General features: G+C 51.1%; 1 protein-coding gene across 37 annotated transcripts in view; it reads left to right on the top strand.

Moving 5' to 3' along the window:
* Positions 1-18,339, top strand: part of Nfasc (neurofascin) — a 186,575-nt gene that overhangs the window by 91,317 nt on the left and 76,919 nt on the right. For all 37 annotated transcript variants that reach the window (XR_015635056.1, XM_087579884.1, XM_087579875.1 and 34 more), the window contains 1 exon segment: positions 16,782-16,962. Coding sequence is in view for 36 of the 37 variants with exons in the window: in XM_087579884.1 (XP_087436010.1) it covers positions 16,782-16,962 (181 nt within the window). In the remaining variant the exon portion in view is untranslated.

Genomic DNA, 18,339 nt, shown 5'->3' with positions numbered 1-18,339 from the left:
CCAGGGCATTTGGTTGGAGACTGTTTGATGTCCCCAAACTGATTCCAGACTACCTACATTTAGCCACCTTTGACCGTGGATACTGAGATAGGCAGAGGTAGGTGTGGGGCGTGGGCGGCAGCAAAGAGCCTGTGCCTAGGAGCTCCTGATGTCCACCTCCTCTCAGCTCTTCACAGTTGTTTTTTTAGCTCCTTTCATGGTGTAGTCCAGGCTGGCTTTGACCTCACAGTCTTCTTTCCTCTCCCTCCCAGCTGCTGAGATGACAGGCTGCCCGCCCTGCCTTGGTCCTTTCTGCTAACCCAAGCCCATCTCTCTGGAGACACTATATCTCACCCGAGTTCTGGTTTTTAATAAGACAACCAGGACTTGTGAGAAGCTTGTCCGCTCCACCACCAGTGTTCCCAGTGTCTGGCGGCACACACAACCACCACCCTTTCTCACAACCAGACTCCTGGCCAAATGTCAGTACTTAAAACTTGGGGAAAACACCCCCTGTCTGTTGCCTCCCCCTTTTTGCAGCCCCCTCCCCACCTCCTGTTTTCACGTTCTTCCTGTCTGTGGGAGCTGCCTGCTGGGGTGGCAGTTGGATGCAGACTGCTGTCTGCCAGGGATGTAAATGCAGGAGGCAGAAGGAGGAGATAGAGAGGGAGGAGGATGGGCTGTTGTAGCTCTCTCCTGCTGGCTTCACCCTGCTCTTCTATGCCCCACTTGTCACGGCAGACAGGAGTTTGTAAAATGCCACAGGGTGCCCTGTCTTTGGAATATCAGCAGCAAATCCACTATTGACTCTACAAGGAAGTCCTATCAGAACTGACTCTGCTCTCCCGATGGCCAAAGGGCTGGGTGCTGCTGGGAAGAGCTGGGTGGGAGGGGAATTCAGCTGCTTTTGAGGTGGGTGTGTCAGTACAGGGATGAGGAGTGCAAAGTCATGTGATTGGTCTGGGTTGTCAGGGGCCTCCAGTTCTCATTGGATGGAGGTAGGTCACATCCATGCAGATAACCGTTGGTTCCGAGAGTGCGTATCAGGCAAGTGTGTCATGGTCTGCACAGGCATTGACTCCATGAGAGAGACATGAATCGATGTGAAGACCCAGATGGTCCAAAAACAGGTAGCAAAGTGGTCGTGATTTAGTGGGAAGGAGAAAAGTCTGGTGGGTCTTAAAGGGGCAGATGTTAAAGGCTTGGGTTAGAAGCTCATGGATTGATCAGACTATTGTCTCAACCACCCGCCACAGTGAGCTTATATGCCCCACTTCTACAGAAAGGGAGATCTTGGCTCTGAGAGAGCCAGGACAGCAAGCACCTACTGTGGCTTGGGTGGGTTTGAGACTCTTAAGACTGGTATGCCAGGGAGATAACGGAACACTGTGTGTGTGTGTGTGTGTGTGTGTGTGTGTGTGTGTGTGTGTGTGTGTGTGTGTGCTCGAGCACAATGAGTAGAGGTGTCCTCGTATGCACCATGTTCTGGACCTCAAATGGACATGCACTGGGAGAGCCTGGGAAGCTACCTTGCAGTGCTGGGCGTGGCTCTGAGGTCTGGAACACAGGGCTGGGAGGCTTGCTTTCCCTGGAAAGGAAAATGCTGGGCTGTCCTGGAGTCACCTTCCCATTCTCTCACAGTCTTGCGGCACTTTTAACCTTTCGTTTTCAACTTTATAATTTTCTCCCTGGCAATCATTTCTTTGGTGCCATTAATATGAACAGCCAATTTAATTCCTTTCAACATTTGAAACTTGATTTTTGTAGTTCTTGCAGTCATTTTTTGGCTTTTGTTTTCTTTTTTTTTCAAACAGGGTCTCTCTATGTAGCCTTGCCTGTCCTGGAACTCACTTTGCAGACCAGGTTGGCCTCGAACTAACAGAGATCCTCCTGACTCTGCCTCCTGAGTGCTGGGATTAAGGGCGTGTACCACCAACCCCCTAGTCATTTGTAAATTTAGTCATTCATATTCTTTTATGAAATAACATGATTCTTTTCTAACAAAGCTCTCTAAGTTCCGTTAGTGCTTTGAATAACTGCTTTAGTGAGACGCTGTTCTCATACCATCAATAAATCCATCGATACAGCTCAAGGATAGTTCCCGTATATAGTTTTTCGCTAGGGCTTAGTGTGGGGCAGCTACCAACTACTGAATTTTTGTAATTGAATCACCATTTCCAATACCCCCGAAAGCCATACCATCAGCATCTCTGTCCCCGCTCCGTCCCCAGCCCTAGGCAGTCATTAGCCTACTTCCCATGTCCTTAGAACCACTCTGGAGGTTTCATGTACATGGAACCATGCAGTGAGCGGTCTTTGTGTCTGGTTTCTTTACGTAGCGAGACATTATTGAGGGCTTTCCAACCTGCAGGGCATAAGCACGGCATTCCCCGGAGTGGCTGAGGAACTGCCCCTTGCATGGGTAGACTGTGTCTTGTTTGCACGGTCACTTGGTGGATGACTCGCTGCATCCTGTGGGAACTCTGCACTTCTTTCTGAGGAGCCCCCGAGACTTCTGATACTAATGCCAAGGATCCCTTTCTGGCATTCTACCTCCTGCTTACAGCTTCCCTCCATCTGGGTCCCTCCTTACTCAACCCAACACTTGAGCCCACTCACCCTTGGGGTCTGCCACACAGGCTTGTGATGGCTGTCTCCCCAGCCTTGTGACCCACTCCCTTTATTGGTGGCAAGCTGGGGAGACAGCTGGAGCGCTGCCTGATACCCCAGTCCCTGTTGCTGCCCCCACCCCCTGTGAAGAAAGACCAGTAGAGTGTTCTGTGCTGAGAGTGTTTTCTGTTGGATGGTGGAAACCAGGACAGAGAGCCCAGGGAGAGAGAAGCTGGCTTGGGTGCCGCAGAGGCAGGGCTCCTGTCCCTTTTAGTTTGCAGCACTCCCCTGGAGCCAAGAGTCATCTCGTCTCCCTCAGACTTGTCCTGTGTGGCTCTGGCAGCAGCAGCCTGTGCAAGGCTAACCTTCCCGGTGGTTGTTGCTCTCTGAAAGCAGATGCCACTTCTCTACCCAACCCAGTCCTCTTTCAGAGATCTCTCTGCCTTTCTCCTCGCTTGCTCTTCTGTCTCCCTGGGTAGGTTTCCTGTAATCCTGGGCTGTGGTCTGAATGTGAAATGTTACACCAAGGACTTGGGCAGCACTCCAACTGGTGATGCTGGTCTGTAAGGATGTGGAGCTTTGAGGACATAGGATCTAGCTGGCTAACACTGTCCACTAGGGTGAACCCTGATGGTTACAACCATATGTGGTTTTTAGTTCTGTTCTTAAAAGGACAAGAGAAGAAATATGTATATATATATATATATATATATATATATATGTATATATATATAGAGAGAGAACAATAGAGCTATATATATCTATATACACATATACATACATATGTACATATCCATATATGTGTGCATATATCCATATATAGTTATATATATACATAGCTATGTGTGTATATATGCAGATATGTATATATGTGTGTGTGCACATATATATGTATAATTACGTGTATATAATATATGTATATATGTACATTATATAATGTGTATATACAGTAAGGAACTCTTAGCAGCTGGCTGGATCATAGCATCTATGAGACCCAGTGACTATTGGTTGGGTGGGCTTCCCTGAAATACGAGACAGAGATGTGCTGGGCTCCAGCTGACCCTGAGTCAGAGCAAGCATAAGGCAGCCTTCCACCTCCTGTGTGGACGAGCATGGAAATGCAAAGGTGTCCATCTTGCTGCTGTTGCGATAGGAAGAATGGAGAAAAATCAGTCTAAAGAGCCACGATGATCAGAGAGCTCAAAGGCACGTGCAGACCCAGAAGGTGCAGTTACAGTACAGAGCACAAGTTCTATACATGTCCCTACAGAGAGATGCAGGCCACCCCTACTCCAGGGAAGCTGCTGCCTTCTGTGGAGTGCTGGTCCTGCTGGTGGCCTGTGAGTAACACAGTGTCCTGGGATGCCTTCCCACCCCAGGAAGTATGATATGACACTAGATGTCCCCTAGGTCCTCCTGGTCATCACCTAGAGGAAAAGGTCACTTCTTACTTCCATCCCCTCCTCCCCAGCTCAATAGCCAGGTGGTTCACCAGAAAGTATCAGGTTCCAGCCTATAGATTCTTTCTGATTATTGTGCAGGAAACGCTGTTTTTCAGCCAAATGGCTAATGCAAACCCAGGCATCCTCTTCTGCCCTTCCCCAGAGAGAATGAATGAAGACTGCCTGGCACCTTCCCCTTTTCCAGAAGTCTCGGTGGCCTTAGCTGAGGCTTGCAGGGCTGGGAACCTGCTTATGTCCTTAGTGGGAAGGAGGCTGCACTCCTCTCTATCGCCTCCTGACAGTGGAATGGAGCCAAGCACAAAGCACCACCACGAGGCACACCATGGCAGCTGGAGACCGCCCCTCCCAGCCCCAAGAAGGCAGTCAGGGAGTCAGCCTTGTACCAGGTTTTCTTGGCTATGCGAAAGTCCTAAATGACTGTTGGCCCACACATGGGCCAGGAAGCTAGTGTCTGTCCCCGCTGGGCAGGAGGAAGGTAGAGCGCAAGAATTGGGAGAAAGAATGCCTTCTCCATCAAGAGGCATCCTGGTATGGCGCAATTCTTGAGTCTTCCAGTAGGAGGCGATCGTGTGGGCAGACTGGCTTTCACAGAAGATGCAGAGCCGTGGGGACAGTTCATCTGTGACAAGAGACACAGTGACACAGTGCCAGATGCTGTCACAGCAGGAAAGTCAGGAGCTCCTCCACACTGCTTCCTTGTCTGATATCACCTTCCAAAAACCCGTCTGCCTTTCTCCTCCTTGCTGGTGTTTTATGTCCTTGTGGTGGCCATGTTTGGCTGGTATTTTGAGTTCCAGAGAGCCCACGTGTTGGCCTTAGATGCCCATGAGCTGGGCAGAGTGGCTCGTGCTTGGGTGGTTGAGAGAGACAGAGTGGGAGTGGGTGTCACTGGTGATCACTGAGTGAGACCTTGGGTGTCTCAAGCCGACCTCTCTGCCTCCAAGCATTTTCTGAACCAGAGCTGATGCCCTAGAATGAACGGTGGGAGGCCAGAAAATCGCCTGCACAGCTGGATTCTGAGAGCCGGTAAGGACGGCACTGAGGGTGGTCCTGCCTGAAGTCAGGCAGCAAGAAAGCTGAGAACAATGGGGGAGCATTCTGGAAAATAGACTTCTAGGGGGTCTGTCAAGCAGTAAGAGGCTATGCTTCCGAGGATGCCTGAGTTAAGAGTGACCAGCGATTGCCTCTGCCTGGCTGCTTCTGCATAACCACTAACAGCAGATTCATCAGGCCTTTCATTAATTGAGGATCTATTAGGCAGATTTATTGATGAGCCAAATACCTCCTGGTAATAGGAAGTGTCTAATACCGCGGCTGCTCTTGAGGATTTGTCATGCTGTCTCACTGCAGCGGGAGACAAAATGCAGACTCAACATTGATCAGAATGGGTACAGGACGCTGACTCCAGACTCCTCCCACAAGGCGGGAGGCAATGACCACAGGATGAGCATGGGGCATGTTGGGGAGCAAAGGAAATTGTCCTGACATGGAGGAGTCGGTGAGGACCTTGAACACTGGAGGACATCAGTACACAAAATAAGGGGAGAGGATTTGGGACTCAAGAAGGACAGGTTTGAGTTGGGGCTGGACAGGAGACCCAGGCTGCTGGTTGTGGGGTGAATGTGAGAACAGGGGCTTCATCCTTTTCCGGCAGACACAGCATGGAGGGTTCTCTGTCCTTCGAGGAAGGAGATGCAATAAAAAAGGTTGTGGGCAAGAATGTGATTCTGAGGGTTGGGGATTTAGCTCAGTGGTAGAGCACTTGCCTAGCAAGCGCGAGGCCCTGGGTTCGGTCCCCAGCTCCGAAAAAAAGAAAAGAAAAAAAAAAAAGAATGTGATTCTGTTGACAGGCGGAACCCCTGGGATTTGTTTTTAATGTATAAACCAATGGTTCTCAACCTTCCTATTGCTGCAACCCGCTAATACAGTTCCTCATGTTGTGGTGACACCCCCAACCATAAAATTATTTTTATTGCTACTTCACACCTGAGATTTTGCTACTGTTACGACCATAATGTAAATATCTGATAAACCACCCCTGTGAAAGGGTCATTCAACCCCAGGGCTTCAGCCCACAGGTTGAGAATCGCTGATAGAAACCGTTTGCGAATGCCATGGGCTCGAATTAGGAGTGAATAGTTTGCATCCTCTGTTCCAGGGTTTGGGGGGTGCTTGCCTTTCCAGGCAGAACTCTAGTCACGTGGGATGAGCCTGAGCCCTGGTGGATCTCCCACCCCACACTCAGATGTTCCTCTGATCCCATGATCCCTTGTTTTCAGGCCGCTCTCGGGATCAGCCTTGCTGCCTGTCTTTGTAATGGGAGTGGCTGGGGTTTGCGTTGGCTTCAGGGGCTTTTATTATCTCTCGGCTCCCCCACAATTTCCCCTGGCAGTGATGTGTGAATGTGTTCCTTAGTTGGTTCTTGGAGTACTATTCTAGTCATGGATTAGCTTATTCCAAGAGCTAATTGCTGGCACGTAGCCTCCGCTCTACTCTGCTGGTGTATCCCTAGGCATTAATTCACGCACACAGCCTGGCAGAGCCTACAAGTTATCCATGGCTCAGAGGCACTTCAGATGGAGCTTACCCCATGCCAAGCCCTGATCCCTGACCATGAGCCCGCTTGCTCCTCCTTCTGTGTTCCCAGGGCCAGCTCACAGCAGCAGATAGTCCGCTTTCCAACCTGAAGCTCTCCATGCCATGTCCTGTCCACCCACCAATCACCTATGAGAGCCTGCCAGTTGTGACCAGGACTTCTCAAATCCTAGGGAGGCCTTGGAGGTGGGATGGGCATCGTCCAGTGTGGCACCTCCTTCCCTTCCCGGGTCACCTATGGATCTGGAGCTGGCAGAAGTGGAGGCAAAGGGAGAAGAAGCCCCTAGGGAGTGCTTCTCCTGGACTGCACCCAGAGCAGAGGGGTGCAGTAGGGTGAAGCAGCCTGCTACTAAGTCCCACCCAGCCATGTCCTAGGGAGGTCACAGGTCACCCTGCACTAGGGTGTGCAGAGAAAGTAGATATACCCTGCCTTCCTCAGACCCTGTGAACTCACCAGGGGTTAGTCACTGGTGTGCGGCCTTGGCTGCTGCAGAAGTGCAGCCGGCTTGCCTGGAGGCATGCGGCAGGCTCCTGAGCCTTGTCCTCACCTGCTCTTCAGAATGACCCTGAAGATGCGGGTTTATGTCCATTTTCAAGATGGAAGGACAAGTGACAGGACGGAGACCTTCCATTAGCATTTAGGTGAGACCTGATCCCAAAACAAGAAGCAGAGATTAGCAAGCTACAGCCCTTGTGGCGCTCCGGCTCCTTCCTGTGGGAATGTCATGGGAACACAGGCTTCTTGTTCACGCCACGGCTGCTTTCATACTCCTATGGTAAAGGTAGTATCTTGGCGGGGATTGTTCATCTCACAGAGCTTAGTCGCTTTACTCTCTGGGCCTTTTCAGAGAGGTCTACACCCTCTGTGTGATGCTGCTGAGCCCTTCCAGGCACTGAGGACGGACAGTTAAGTGTGGAGGTCATAAAGCCGTGTGGGTGTCACTGGGCTGGGAGCAGTGGGGTCTGAGGAGAGAAGGAGTGGCTCCTCGTGTCTGAGCTCCTCACAAAACTCGGATTTGCACTCACAGATTAACAGGGCAATGCAGAAAGACGGGAAGGATTTATTAACACACGTGTCTATAGCGTAAATAAAGGGAGTGAGCCTATGACTTGGCTGGCTCCAGGGAGATGCCGTTCAGTCAGAGGCATCCAGCCTCCCTTGTTCTTCCTTGGTCGGTGGAGATGCTGTGTCTCAGAATCCACCTGGAGACTTCACTGCCCCCTGAGGCCTGAAGCCTATCCCCCCTCACAAACTCTTGCAGGACCTCTCTCAAGAGGAAGAGAACTGGCCTACCCCAGCCGTCACAATAAAAGTCCCCAAGGACCAGCAGGTGTCTGTTGGTTCCTAAATAGTTGTGTCAGGCTCAGGCAGTGCTGATTGTACTGCTGGGGGCCCCACCCTGGAACTGGGGTGGAGTGAGGTCCCTCCTAGAAAGGACAAGGGAAGAGTTCTCCCAAGAAGGGAGCAGTGCTGTGAGTGACAGGAAAGCCTGGGGCTGAGTGAGTGCCTTGTGAGTGCCTACTGTGCCCTGTGTGCCTGGGTATCCCGCTGTTGAATGAGATGCCACACCCTGCCACAGTGAACTCAGGGTGCATGCAGCCAAGGAGACATGTAACTTGCTGACACTGAGAACTAGCTCTCGTTACAGTGAGAATATCCCAGAATGCTTTCAGAGCATCTAAGATGAGGACTTCCTCCAGGCTCAGTGAGGAGTGGCATGGGAAACATAAGGAAGACTTCCTGGTTGGAGGTGTTGTCCAAGGACCTAAGTGTGGGCATGATGAGAGTCAGGTGAGAAGAAATGCTGGTTCAGGCAAACTTGGAAGGCGGGTTTGTGTAAGGAGAGCGTGGAGCTAACAGTGAGCACCCAGAACGAGGATGAGCAGGAGAATCCATTGAGTCCGAGCTGCCCCAGCACGGAAGTCAGCCTCCATCACTTGCGTGTGGCAGCTCCCAGAGCAGGTTAGGAGAGGGCAGGCTTCGTCAGGGAGAAAGCAAGGTTCTGAGTGTGTGGAAATTCTGGAGGACTTCCTGACGGCAGGGCATGGTAGGTGACTGGGGAAAACACACAGCTTCACTGCTTGGTCTTGAGATGGAAGCAGAGGTTTGAATGGGGAAACTGAGGCCACCGACTGTGCTGGACACTTTTCTATCCTTGTGACAAATACGGAAGAAGTCGGCTTGGAGGAAGAAAGGTGCATTTGGACTCACCGGATGAAGTCCGGGGTCACTCAGTTCCAATGTTTCTGGGCCTGAGGAGCAGACCAGCATGGGGGATGGGGTTAAAGCAAAGCTGTTCCTCTTAGTAAGCTAGGCTTTGGGGACAAGACCCAGTCACTGAGTGCCCATCCCAGCTCTGCCTGTGGAGTAGCTATGGGATCAGAGGATGCCCTGATTCTTCCTTTGCTCCTGTGCCTCCCTTGGAGCAGGTTCCCGAAGCTCTTTGAGAGAATTCTCCACTCCTCTGCTGTGCGACTTGTGGTGTGTCAGCCCTGTCCTCAGCCCTGAACACTGCTGGGAAGCAGGCCGCACCAGGTTTGGGTGACAGGAAGGTAGAAACTAAAGACTGGTCTCACCCAGAGACTGCAGAGAAAAAGTGGCACTGTGCTTCGGTCTGGCCCCATCCCGCTGCAGCCAGAGTGGCCTTTAACCTCCACGTCATTCCTGCTGAAAATCTGGAATGGCTGGGATGTGGTTTAAGCTCCCGAGTCTGGCCACCAGCAGCCTCTGTGAGTGAGTCTTTGTCTTCCTGACAGTACCATGTTCTCGTCCACGTGCACTCTTTCAATAGCCACAGTGGCTTCTTTCAGATCCTTACATGTATGATCCATTAGCTGCCACAGGGCCTTGGTGCAAGCAGTTCTCCCTACCTAGGGAGCTTGTTTTGACCCATCTTTACAGGATTGGCCCTTCTCTCCTCTCAGGCCTTAGTCACCAAAGGCCTTCCTTAACCCGTGCGCTCCCATCATTGTATTAGGACTTCTGTCTTGATAAACGTACATCTTAAAAGAATGGTTCTACATTCGGGGCAGAACTGAACTGGTCCAGAGAATGTCACACACTTCCTGACCCCACTGCAGAACCCTCTCATCAACCCTGTTCTCTGCTAGATCCCACTAACAACCCCAGAGCCACACACCACTGTCACCAGAGCCTCCCAGTACAGCAGGAATCACACTTGGCGCTGTGTGTTTCTCGAGTCTGAAAAGCTTGCACGTGAGCCCGCAGTCCACAAGTAGGGGTGCTACAGAGTCCCGTCTCCTGCCTCCTGCACCCTCTCATCTTACTAGCTCCGAACCTTGCTCTTTCAGAGTGCCAAACAGTGGGACTCATTCTCTTTGTGATGCCCGCTTCAGCAGCTTCTCCATCTCTTCGTGGCTTCAGAGCTCACCTCTGTTCATCACTGAACAATGCTCCAGTCACCCTTATAAAGCACAGTCAGTTGATGCATTCGCCTATAGGAGGGCACCCCACACGTCTGCACCTTCTCACTAAGCTTCTATGGTGTGTGTGTGTGTGTGTGTGTGTGTGTGTGTGTGTGTGTGTGTGTGTGTGAGAGAGAGAGAGAGAGAGAGAGAGACAGAGAGACAGAGAGACAGAGAGACAGAGAGACAGAGAGACAGAGACAGAGACACAGACAGAGAGAGAGACACAGACAGACACAGAGACACAGAGACACAGAGAGAGCTTAAGCCTCCCAGTTACTTCATTTTGGTCATTTCCAGTTCATTTTCTGTTTTCCCTTGGAAATGTGGGGTCCACGAAAGTAGATCAACCTTGTTCCCACCCTCATGTGAGTTCTCCAGCTCAGTGCCTGAACAGTGGGGCTGCAGCACGAGGGACTGTCTGATGCCTCCTGACTGAAATTCTGTGGCAGCTACTGCTCAGGGGACCAGAGCCACCAGCTGAGCCATATCTCCGGGCTGCCTGTCTTTGTCAATTCAGACATATTGTGACCACTGTCACAGCCTGCCTGAGACAGGGCTGTGGGGGGCTCCTGAAGATGACAGCTTGAAAGAGGGAGCCGTGAGCACCTATTCCATCTGTCGGGGGCAGCTTGTAGAATCAATGCCAGGGGCCTTCAGTCTGGAGGTGGGGATGGGGGGGGGGACAGCCAGGGCCCAGAAAAACAAAAGGGAGAAATAGAAAAGCAAGCCCTGACAATGAGTGGGTAATTCTCCCCGCTTCGTGGAGAGTCACACAGGCTACCAGAGGGAGGGGAAATTCTGATCTGTGGCAGCAGGAAAGCATGTGTGTGCATCGCACATGCTGCGTGATTCCCAAAGGAAGTGCTTCTGGGGTAGGGGCTGGGATTACCTCCATATTTCAGAAGAGAAGGGCAAAGAAAGCTCTTGAGGCCGGGGACCTCCACCTCGTGCGTGGGATGGCATCAAAGCAGGCAGTCTGAGTGCATGGCCAGTGGTGCCCTTGAGCTGAACCAGGAGCCACCGTGCAGAATACCACGACCAAACTCACATGCGCTCATCTCAGACATTTTGAATTTGAGTCTCTCGGGAAGCTCACAGATGCCCAGGCAGGTCGCTCAAGGGTGGGGTCTATTCCTGAACAAGACAACAGAGGTTCATTGGCATCCGTGTTCACAAGGTGAAAAAGATCTCAGACCTGATTCGGCCCCTTCCCTCCCCGGAAGTTTAAGTTCAGAAGTTTGCATGTTCAAATGATACCCAGCTATTCTGCTCTGGCTGGGTTTGTTTTTCATGGATGGTGTGTGTGGGCTGTGGTTGATGGGTGGCTTCTATCCCTGCAACTCAGGAAAGTACCTCTTCTTTGAGGTTACTTAGGTCTGGTTTTACCTCTGTGAAGTTAAATGATAACATTCCGTCCCTTCTTCCAAGATTCGGAGACAATGGTGGCTGGTGGCTGGCCTCCTTCAGCCTCCACCTGCCCTCATTCCTGAATGAGGCTTTCCCCTTCCCACCGAGGGGCCCTTACCAGAGCTCACACCCCCATCATCTCCCTCATGCACTAACTCGTGATGGTTCATTTCTCTTGTCAATTGGACAATCTAGAATAGCCCGAGAAGTGTCTAAATGATGAGCTGTCTAGACTGGGTTAGCTGTGGGGCCTGTCTGTGGGCGATTACCTTCATTACTTATGAGGTGGGATGACCCGCCCATTGTGGGTGGCACCGTTCCTGGACAGGGGATCTTGAATTGCTCTTCACTATGGATGTGACCAGTTCCTTCAAATTCCCGCTGCCTCGACGTCCCCTGGTGAATGACTGTAATCTAGAACTGTGGGCTATAATAAACCTTTTCTTTCCTAGGGAATAAACCCTTCCTTTTGTCAGGCTGCTTATCACAGCAATGGGAAACAAAAGGAACATGCCCCTTATGTTATCAGAAAGGCCTGGAAAAGGACTAAGCCATGCAATGATGGCCATGCCCCTGTGGTTGACTGTCAAACAGGCAGTCTTTAAAGATGTAGACATCACTGCTGTAGGCCAGGAGCCCTGCCCCACCTCCTTGCCCCTTTCTCCCTAGGCCTTGCTGATGTGAGGACCCTGGCAGGCCTCTCTGCCCTCTGTGCGTGGGGTCTTCCAGAGCTCTAGGCCCCACCCCCACTCGGATGGAAATCCCCTCACAGTGCGTGGGGAGGCTTGCACACCATGTGCTACCTTCTGCACTGAGGGCTGCTGTCATCCTCTTTCTTCTGCCCCCTCTTCATCTCTGTGAGAATGTTCCGGAGACCAATGTCATACTTTTCTCCTATTGGTGTGAAATTTATCTAAATCATTTTTAAGTTCACAATTTAGTGACATTCACGATGTGTGCATGAACTACCACCTGTCCAGTTTCAAAACACCCTCATCGTCCCAGAGGACACCCATACCACTGGCAGTCACTCGCTGAGCCTCCCCCAGGGTCTGGCACTAATGGTGTTCTGTCTGTGCAATTACTGATTCTGACTATTTATATGAAATCGCTACAAGGGACCATTTGTATGGGACAGTGTGGGCTCTTTCACTGGACGTGTTTTGGGAATCGTTCCACATTCTGGCATACGTCAGCATTTCGTTCTTTTTGGTGGCTGGATACTAGTCCATGGTATGTATAAACCGAAGTCCTCTTCCCCATCAGCCCACAGATGGATGCTCGAACCATTTCCACTGTTTGGCTGTTGCAAGTGATACGAGCTGTGCACATCACTTGTTTGAGAACCTGATTTAAATCCGCATATACCTCGGAGTGAAATGAACGGGCTTGCGGATAGTTTCGTGTTTTAACTTTAGAAAAACTGCCGGACTATACACTGTCTTTTAAAATAGCATCTTCACTTCGGGACTTTCCTGTGTAACGAAGACAAGGAAACTGGGTAGAAAGGTTCTGGTCTGGGAGGCAGGACACCTTGGACCAACCAGCGGGGTGATCCTAAGCAAGTCACTTGCTCTCCTCTGCTCTTGATTCCCCATCAGAAAATCGAGGAGACAGGTTAAAATCAAATAGCTCTCATAACATTAAGTAACCTTTGAGCCTTCTTCCCAAGAACGATGGGGGAGGGATTTCTCAGGCAGTGGGGATGCGGTTGATGTCTTGATGGCCTTTATCTACTGTGCTGTTAAACTGTGAATTTCAAACATCCCCAACAGCTGGGCTTTTTCCTGCCAGTGTATTTCTGGTTAATGAATAGCTTCTGGCTCCCTGACTCCATGGAGATTCCCCGGATGAATACCACCCCCTCCCTTTCCCATCATGAATGCTCCTTGGCAGGTCCTGAGCCAAACATGGTGGTCAGGGAGCCCAAACCGAGCCTTGCCATGCTTTTCCTGAAGGAAGCCCACGCCTTCCCTTGGTATAAGCTCTCTCCATGTGGGGCCTTGAGCTAGAGAGTTGGGCTGATCTCTGCAGCTAAAGCAGCTGAAGTGGAAACTTAAGGGTTCTTTGAAAAGTCGACCGGATGGTGTTTTGCTGGGGCAAGCTCGTGGAGGAATGTTTAGCCGGAGCAGACACAGAAGGAAGCATGTTCTGCTAAAGCAAGCACGTGAAAGGGCACGTGCTGAAGGATTCTTTGCTAACGACACGCATATATCGGCCCACCTTGCATTGGGCGGTTGAGCTCCATTGGTTGGGATTCCATAGAGAGAAACGCATCAAAAAACTTCTGGGGGTGTGCTGCAGTTCTTTTTACTGCTGTGGATTTGGGCTGATTGGTAGAGGGATGTCAATTGAAACAGACACATACACTGAGGCAAGACCTGTGGAGGACACGGGATGTTTGGGGGGTATAAATAGGACTAGACAGAGAGTGATGGAGGCCGAGCTTGCCTTGCTTACATAGCTAGCCATGCAGTACTTGTGGGTCTTGCATCTTTGCTAAGACAGGCACAGCCGAGAACCTCTCCTGATGTTCCTCCTGGTCCTTCCTGCTGCCTCGAGCTGAGGCTGAGGCCTGGCCATTTCTGCTAGGTAGTGCCAAAGTTGCTGATTCCTGTTTATATCCTGACTCTACCAAACTGGACTGCTGGTGTTTCGGGGAAGTGTTTGCAAGTGGACCAAGCTGCCGCTGCTGACCTGTGAACTGAACTGTCTGATTTCCAGACAGCCCAGATGGGCGTTGCGTCAAGGAACCTTTCTAAACACGTCCACTTCCCACCCCACCCCCACCCCCAGGTATCCTTCCTTTTCCTCTACCTCTGGTGGGTCGAGGGCTAAAGGGAGGTTAAAGCTTTTAAGAACCATCATTAAAAATAGGTTTTGAAAAAGAATTACAAGCATCAGTGGGCTCTCTGGAGGACAGTGTAAGGGCCATCTTGGTAGCCAAAGGGCCCATCCTTGGAAGATTTTCTGCTCTCTTGTCTTCTTCCAGCCCATTGGCTTCCTGACAGCATCTGACCTATAGGGAAGGAGATTTTCCCATCTTAGTCATTCAGCAGCTTGTGTTTTCTGGTGCTACCTGGTGGTTTTCTAGGGAAACAGATACACACACACACACACACACACACACACACACACACACACACACACGATGCTTCCCTCCCTCAAGCTCAGGGATCTTCACAGAAGAGGGAGTGGGAAGACTGTAAGGGCTAGAAGTTGTAGATAACATCATGGTAACTGTTTTCTGGACACAGCAGAGCAGGTGCAAACATGAATGCACAGTGACTGTGAACAATACACAAAGACCTGCACACACCACACCTGTGTACACCAGACCTGTGTACACCAGACCTGTGCACACCAGACCTGTGCAAGCTCCAGCCAGACAAAATCCAGGTTGGAGTGAGAGAAGGTGAGCACAAACTTCACTACCAGCTGAGGAGCTGTTGACATTTAATGGCTGCTGGGAGAGAAAGTCAGTTCTCTCTAAGACGGGACCCTTAGTAGGGCAGGGTGGCCCCACTCCCGGGAGTAGCTAGGCAAACTAGACTGGATGGAATTTAAATGATAAAGATGAAAACTCAGACTTATTTAGGTAAAGAGGGGAAGGGAGAAGAGGCCTGGGGAAGAGGAGAGATGGGGGAGAGGATGAATGTATTCAAAATATATTTTATGAAATTCTCAAAGAATTGATAAAATATTTTTAAAACAATACTATCTAAGTAGTTTATTTCATTTATTTTGCTCACTTGTTCATTTTCTTACCCATCCTCATATCCATCTGTCACATGTTCTGAGGGGCTACTATTATGGCTTTGGTACTGCAATAAATTCCTGATAATAATAAACAAACTTTACAATGTATGGAGCCCAACTTTCTCACATGACTTTTTTGGGATGACTGCAAAGCAAAGGGTGCCATCATGGGAGTGGCAGTAGGAATGTGGAGCAGATAACTCACTCTTTCCCTAATGAAAGAGGCCAAGGTCACAGGCTGTCCTGCAGAGATGTCAGTCTTTCCTGGGCGAGTGGTCAAGACATCGTGCACTGAGGTCCTGGAGGAGCAGCATGCCAGGGCAGACTGAGAAAGACCAGATAGGCATGTGGTTAGAAGCTCTGAGCCCATAAAGGAGGTTAGCTTGAACTTGGGGACAACAGTGAGAGGTGCCTCGGAATGGCATGCCTGTGTTTGTACCTTAGAAGTAACAATTCTGGTTGTGGATGGAGAATGAAGGGGCTGCGGGGTGTGCAGAGATGGGACAGCAGGAGCTGTTGCAGTCACTCTACCCCGGAACACTGGTGGTCAAAAACAAGGCGGTGTGCATGGGAAGGGAGGTAGGTGGATAGAGGCTAGACACACACACACACACACACACACACACACACACACACACACACACACACACATATACACACACACACAAACAGGGGTGGGGGGTAGTGCTGGTTGCTGAAATGAATGTAAGCCAGAACTCTTCATTCTGACATGAGGAGGTGGTGACTGGTGATGTTTCCTGCTTCAGGACTCCACATCAATGGCTTTGTCTCCAAGGAGCTCTCGCCTGGGCCCTGTTCTCTACCGGCTTAGGATGAATGGGTGTGCGTGCAGTTGACTTTGGGCTTCAAGTTCCAGCCAAGCAGGGGTAGAGTTATGTGTCCGGCTGATACAGATGTTCACTGAGGGAAGCTGGGGGATTCTGAGGATGTAACCTGCTGCCTTGCTCTTCAGCTTGTGTAATGCTGGCAGGCTGGAGCTCCAGGTGGTCCCAGAGTGCTGACTTCTCAGACAGCCCTCCCCCCTCTTCTTGGGACCAAAGAACATCACTGAGGTCTTATTTTTGAGTCCTTACCCAAACACATTCTGCTCCAGGCACACTCAGCAGATGGTCCGGGGAGGCTTTGAGCTTGGTCCCTCTCTTCCAGGCCTCTAGGCCAGTACGTCTTTCCACGATTGCGCTGTGCAGAGCTGTTTTTCTAACATAAAGGGCCTCAATTACTGGTGGATGTGTCCTCTTGGGGCAAGCAGGGATGTCCAGAGATAATTTTGATTGGCAACCAGACTGCCTGAGCCCTACTGACCTTGGACGGGTGGGGACCAGGGATGCCTCCAACACTACAATAGATAGAGCAGTTCCCATGCCACGGACTGTCCTGTTCCAAGGTTAGAAACTCTGGTCAAGGGGATCCCCTGTTCTGTGGTCAAGAGGCCCCTTGGGTCTTTTGAGACCCTGGGGAGACTAGAGCAGAGCATAAGGTCAAGAGAAACTAACTTGCTGTTGTTTTTTCTTTCTCCAGCTGAGCACTGTCTGGAAAGCCCACGAGGAACGGCGCAAGGCATCGAGAGCCCGTGGGCTGGGCAGTGCGGAGCAGGGCCTGGCGCTGAGGATGGCCAGGCAGCAGGCGCCACCCTGGGTCCACGTAGCCCTCATCCTCTTCCTCCTCAGCCTCGGAGGGGCCATTGAGATTCCGATGGATCGTGAGTTCTGTGCCCTTTCTTCCGGTTTTACTCCTGATATCAGAGGAATGGGTGCTGGGGAGAGAGGGCAGGGAGGTGAGGGGGAGAGAGAGTAACGGTAGATTCCAGGCTTTAGAGCTGGGTTTTCCCCAAAAGACTTGGTGTAGGCTTCCACTGGGCGCAAGCGTCTTCTTGGAGATGTGGATAAGCTGGTTGGTGTCTGTGTTGTTTGGAACCTGCTGAGTGGAACCAAGGATAACCCCATTTGGGATTCTGAGAGCGACCTGGAGCTGTTCCCTCTACTCACACTGGCACAGCCAAGGCCTTGGCGTACCCCTTCTAAAGGCAGCTTCGGGGGCCTTACTCGTCTCTCTGACTCGACACACCAGAGCCTATGTCCAATTGTGGTTGGAGGAATAAGGAAGATGGTGACCAGCCTGGTAGAGGATTAGGAAGGCTTTGTAAAGGGCATAGCTAAATGAGACATTAAACCACATTATGTGGCCATCAGAGAGCCGGACACAGGTTCTTTCTGTCCTAGTACTCCCCAGGTACTATCCAAAAAGGAGAGGGGACTTGTTTCTGCCTCTGGTGGTGGAGCCCTGTCTGAACCTGGCATTCTGAGCTAATGTCTGCATCTCTTATCTATCGGCACCATTGCTGTGTTCACTGATGGCTGGTGATCGGCGCCTTGCTCCTTGGCCCTGTCTGTAAGCATGCGCCCCTTCACCACAGTTTTGGCACTCGCGGTGGATGTCTTCTCGTCCTCACATGAAGGTGCAGGCATAGCACCTCTGCCTCCTGTTCTCTGCCTCAAGGAATTCATGGAGCCCATGTGATCCCAAGACAGACCTGGGCACTCTCCAGTTAACAGATGACTGAAGGAGGTGGGAGGTGAAGGTGGCCTCCAAGAAGGCCCCACAGGGCTCTAAAGCCAGACCTCTTCCACCCCAGTCATAGCTTCATAGCTATCCAAGAGGAGCCTACCCTTCTGGAAGACAGAGGCTGATAATAACTATGAACTGATCCCACAAGCAAGCCGGGCAAGACCGCTGCTGCCTCTGTGTGTGCGTGTATGTATGCGTGCGTGCGTGTGTGTGTGTGTGTGTGTGTCTGTGTGTGTGTGTGTGTGTGTGTGTGTGTGTATGTGTGTGTACACACAGAAGGAGGGGGAGAGGAGAGCTGTGAGTTAAGCATTCCCATGGCGACTGTCTGTGGTTGGCTCAAGGAGAGTTCTCATTAACAGCCAGGCAGACAATCTAATAAGCATCGTGATAAGGGTGTGTCCCTGGAGAGGAGGGTGCAGAGGAAATTGGGTTATCGAGAGCACGGTGAAGGCTCATTTCTCTTCTGCTGCTTCTCACCTGCCGTTAGATGTCCAGGGCTGCTGGGGGAGGG

Source organism: Rattus norvegicus, chromosome 13 (genome assembly GCF_021556685.1).
Source record: "Rattus norvegicus strain SHRSP/BbbUtx chromosome 13, alternate assembly SHRSP_T2T, whole genome shotgun sequence".
Taxonomy (NCBI): Eukaryota; Metazoa; Chordata; class Mammalia; order Rodentia; family Muridae; genus Rattus; species Rattus norvegicus.
This window is presented reverse-complemented; position numbering and strand designations above follow the sequence as displayed.